The 3,732-nt window shown below is 52.8% G+C and overlaps 1 protein-coding gene and 1 long non-coding RNA gene across 2 annotated transcripts in view; both read left to right on the top strand.

Moving 5' to 3' along the window:
- Nucleotides 1-120: 120 nt before the first annotated feature.
- LOC120508784 lies at nucleotides 121-1,398 on the top strand. The gene is made up of 2 exons (XR_005629086.1): nucleotides 121-173; nucleotides 1,273-1,398. It is a non-coding gene; the product is annotated as an uncharacterized LOC120508784 (long non-coding RNA).
- Nucleotides 1,399-2,970: 1,572 nt separating this feature from the next.
- LOC120508783 (TAP binding protein) overlaps nucleotides 2,971-3,732 on the top strand; it is a 7,618-nt gene continuing 6,856 nt past the window's right edge. The window contains exon 1 of the mRNA XM_039722697.1: nucleotides 2,971-2,998. Coding sequence (XP_039578631.1) covers nucleotides 2,971-2,998 — 28 coding nt within the window. The remainder of the gene's footprint in view (nucleotides 2,999-3,732) is intronic.

Raw genomic sequence — 3,732 nt, 5'->3', positions numbered from 1 at the left:
CTGGAGTACATCAGCGGGGAGATGTGCGTGCGCTTTGGGGCGAAAAATGGGGATTTTGGGCAAAAATGGGCAAAATTGGGAAAAATGGGGAAAAAAGGGAAAAATTAGGGAAATAATTAGGGAAAATGGAGGGGGAAAATGGGGGAATGGCTGGAGTACATCAGCGGGGAGATGTGCGTTCAATTTGGGGTGAAAAACAGCAATTTTGGGCAAAAATGGGGAAAACTGGAAAGAAATGGAGGGAAATGGAAAAAAAATGGGAAAAAGGATGAAAAATTGGGGGAAAATGGGAAAAAATAGGGAAAAAAAAGGGGGTAAAATGGCTGGAGTACATCACCAGGGAGATGTGGGTTTGGTTTGGGGTAAAAAATGGACATTTTTGGGAAAAATAGGGAAAAGGGGGAAAATAGGGGAAAAATGAAGGACAAAAGGGGAGAAATGGGGAAAATGGAGGAAAATTGGGAAAAATTGGGGGAAAATGGGGGGGAAATGGCTGGACTACATCACGGGGGAGATGTAGTTTATTTTGGGGTGAAAAATGGGAATTTTGGGCAAAAATGGTGAAAAAACGGGAAAAAAAAGGGGATTTTTCCTCCCAAAATTCCCATTCCCCCTCCCAAAATTCCCAATTTCTCCTCCTAAAATCCCCATTCTTTTACCCAAATTCCCCATTTCCCCCCCAAATCCCCATTTTCCCCTCCTAAAATTCCAATTTTCCCCAAAAAATCCTCATTTTATTTTCCAAAATCCCCATTTCCCCCCAAAATCCCCGTTTTTCCCCAAAATCCCCATTTCCCCTCCCAAAATCCCCATTTCTCCCCCCAAAATCCCCATTTTCCCCCCAAAATCCCCATTTCCCCCCAAAATTCCCATTTTCCGTCCAAAATCCCCATTTTGCCCTCCTAAAATTCTAATTTTCCCCCAAAAAAATCCTCATTTTATTTCCCAAAATCCCCATTTCGCCCAAAAAATCCTCATTTTATTTCCCAAAATCCCCATTTTTTACCCAAAATCCCCATTTTTTACCTAAAATCCCCATTTTTTACCCAAAATCCCCATTTTTCCCCAAAAATCCCCATTTCTCCCTCCAAAATCCCCCCCAATTCCCCCCCTCCCACCAACCCCCGTTTTTGCCCGAAATCCCCGTTTTTCCCCCCAAATTCCCCATTTCCCCCCAATCCCCGTTTTTGCCCGAAATCCCCGTTTTTGCCCGAAATCCCCGTTTTCCCCCCAATCCCCGTTTTTGCCCGAAATCCCCGTTTTTGCCCCCAGGAAGCGCTACGAGCAGCAGATGCAGGAGCTGGAGCGGCGCTCGGAGCAGCAGCGGGAGCTGCTGGGGCGGCTCCAGCAGGAGCTCCAGGCCAAGCCCTGAGCACCCCCAAATTTTGGGGACCCCCCCAAAAAATTTGGGGAATCCCCCAAAATCTTGGAACCCCCCAGATCCCAAAAATCCCGATTAAATTCCCAAAAAATGCCCCAAAATCTGGACTTTTGTCTCATTGTGGTGATAAACTCCCAAATTTTGGGGGATCCTGAGCACCCCCAAAATTTTGGGGACCCCCACAAAAAAATTTGGGGAATCCCCCAAAATCTTGGATGCTCCAGATCCCAAAAATCCCAATTAAAATCCAGAAAAATGCCCCAAAATTGGGGATTTTTTTGTCCCATTTTGGGGTTAAATTCCCAAATTTCAGGAGAATTTTGGGGGGTCTTGAGCACCCCAAAAATTTGGGGACCTCCCCAAAATTTTCAGACCTCCCCTGGCACCCCCAGAGCCCAAAAATCCCGCTGGAAATTGGGTCCAAATCCCCCAAAATCGGGAAATTTCCAATGCTGGGGGCGTGGTCAACGCACTGTGGGAGGGGCCAAGCGCCTTAAATAGAAAATGGGCGTGGCTAAAGCCCATATATGGAGATTTGTGATGTGGGGGCGTGGCTTCAATCCCTAATGGAAATGTTGGGGGTTGGGGGCGGGTTTAGGGTTGGGGGCGTGGCCAGAGCTCCATGGGCGTGGCCAGCGCCTCTGAGGAGGAAATTTTGGGGCGTCTTTGAGAGTTTGACCCCAAATTTTTGGGGTCCTTGAGGGGAATTTTGGGGCGTGGGGCGTGGCCGAAGCCCTTGAGGGGAATTTTGGGTCGATTTTGGGGGGTTTTGAGGTGAATTTGGGGTGGGGGCGTGGCCAGAGCTCAGTGGGCGTGGCCAGCGCCCCTGAGGGGGATATTTTGGGGCGTCTTTGAGAGTTTGACCCCAAATTTTTGGGGTCCCTGAGGGGAATTTTGGGGTTTGGGGTGTGGCCGAAGCGCCTGAGGGGAATTTTGGGTCAATTTTGGGGGATTTGGAGTCGATTTGGGGTGGGAGGCGTGGCCAGAGCTCGGTGGGCGTGGCCAGCGGCCCTGAGGGGGAAATTTTGGGGCGTCTTTGAGAGTTGGACCCCAAATTTTTGGGGTCCCTGAGGGGAATTTTGGGTTTTGGGGCGTGGCCGAAGCGCCTGAGGGGGATTTTGGGTCAATTTTGGGGGATTTGGAATCGATTTGGGGTGGGAGGCGTGGCCAGAGCTCGGTGGGCGTGGCCAGCGCCTCTGAGGGGGAAATTTTGGGGCGTCTTTGAGAGTTTGACCCCAAATTTTTGGGGTCCCTGAGGGGAATTTTGGGATGTGGGGCGTGGCCGAAGCCCTTGAGGGGAATTTTGGGTCGATTTTGGGGGGTTTTGAGTCGATTTGGGGTGTGGGCGTGGCCAGAGCTCGGTGGGCGTGGCCAGAGCTCGGTGGGCGTGGCCAGAGCCCCTGAGGGGGGAATTTTGAGGGGGTCTTTGAGAGTTTGACCCCAAATTTTTGGGGTCCCTGAGGGGAATTTTGGGTTTTGGGGCGTGGCCGAGGCCGCTGAGGGGAATTTTGGGGCGGTTTTGGGGCGTTTTTTGGGGTTTTGGGGCGGGTTTTGGGCAGTGGGCGGGGCCCGAAGCGAAAGCGAAAGCGATGGCGGGAGCGCGGCTGCTGCTGGCGGGTGAGGAGGGGCCCAAAAACCCCAAAATCGGCCCCAAAATCCGCCCCCGACCCCAAATCCCGGCCGATCCCAACCCTGGAACCACCCCCGACCCCCAAATCCTGGGAAATCCCCCCGAAATCCCCAAATCGGGACCCCAAAATCCGCCCCCGACCCCAAATCCCGGCGGATCCCAACCCTGGATCCCCCAAATCCTGGGAAATCCCCCCAAAATTTCCTGAAATCCCCAAAATCGGGACCCCAAAATCTGCCCCGACCCCAAATCCTGGGGAATCCCCCCAAAATTCCCCCAAATCAAATCCCGGCCGATCCCAACCCTGGAACCCCCAAGTCCTGGGAAATCCCCCCAAAATTCTCCAAAAACCCCAAAATCGGGACCCCAAAATCTGCCCCGACCCCAAATCCTGGGGAATCCCCCCAAAATTCCCCCAAATCCCCAAAATCCGGACCCCAAAACCGCCCCCGACCCCAAATCCCGGCGGATCCCAGCTCTGGATCCCCCAAATCCTGGGAAATCCCTCCAAAATCCCCCGAAATCCCCAAAATCGGGACCCCAAAATCCGGGACATTCCCCGAAGCCGGACCCCCAAATTCGGGACCCAAAATTACCCCAAATTCTTGTTTCTCCCCCCAAAACCGCCCCAAATCCGCCCGGGACCCCCAAAATCTCCCAATTCCCCGCCCTGGAACCCCCAAGCCCCCCCAGGACCCCCCAAACTCTCCCCAAATCCCCC

This window comes from Passer montanus, unplaced genomic scaffold, assembly GCF_014805655.1.
Source record: "Passer montanus isolate IOZ18808 unplaced genomic scaffold, ASM1480565v1 scaffold492, whole genome shotgun sequence".
In the NCBI taxonomy this organism is placed as follows: domain Eukaryota; kingdom Metazoa; phylum Chordata; class Aves; order Passeriformes; family Passeridae; genus Passer; species Passer montanus.
The sequence above is the reverse complement of the archived record's forward strand: the minus strand, read 5'-3'. Positions and strand labels throughout refer to the sequence as shown.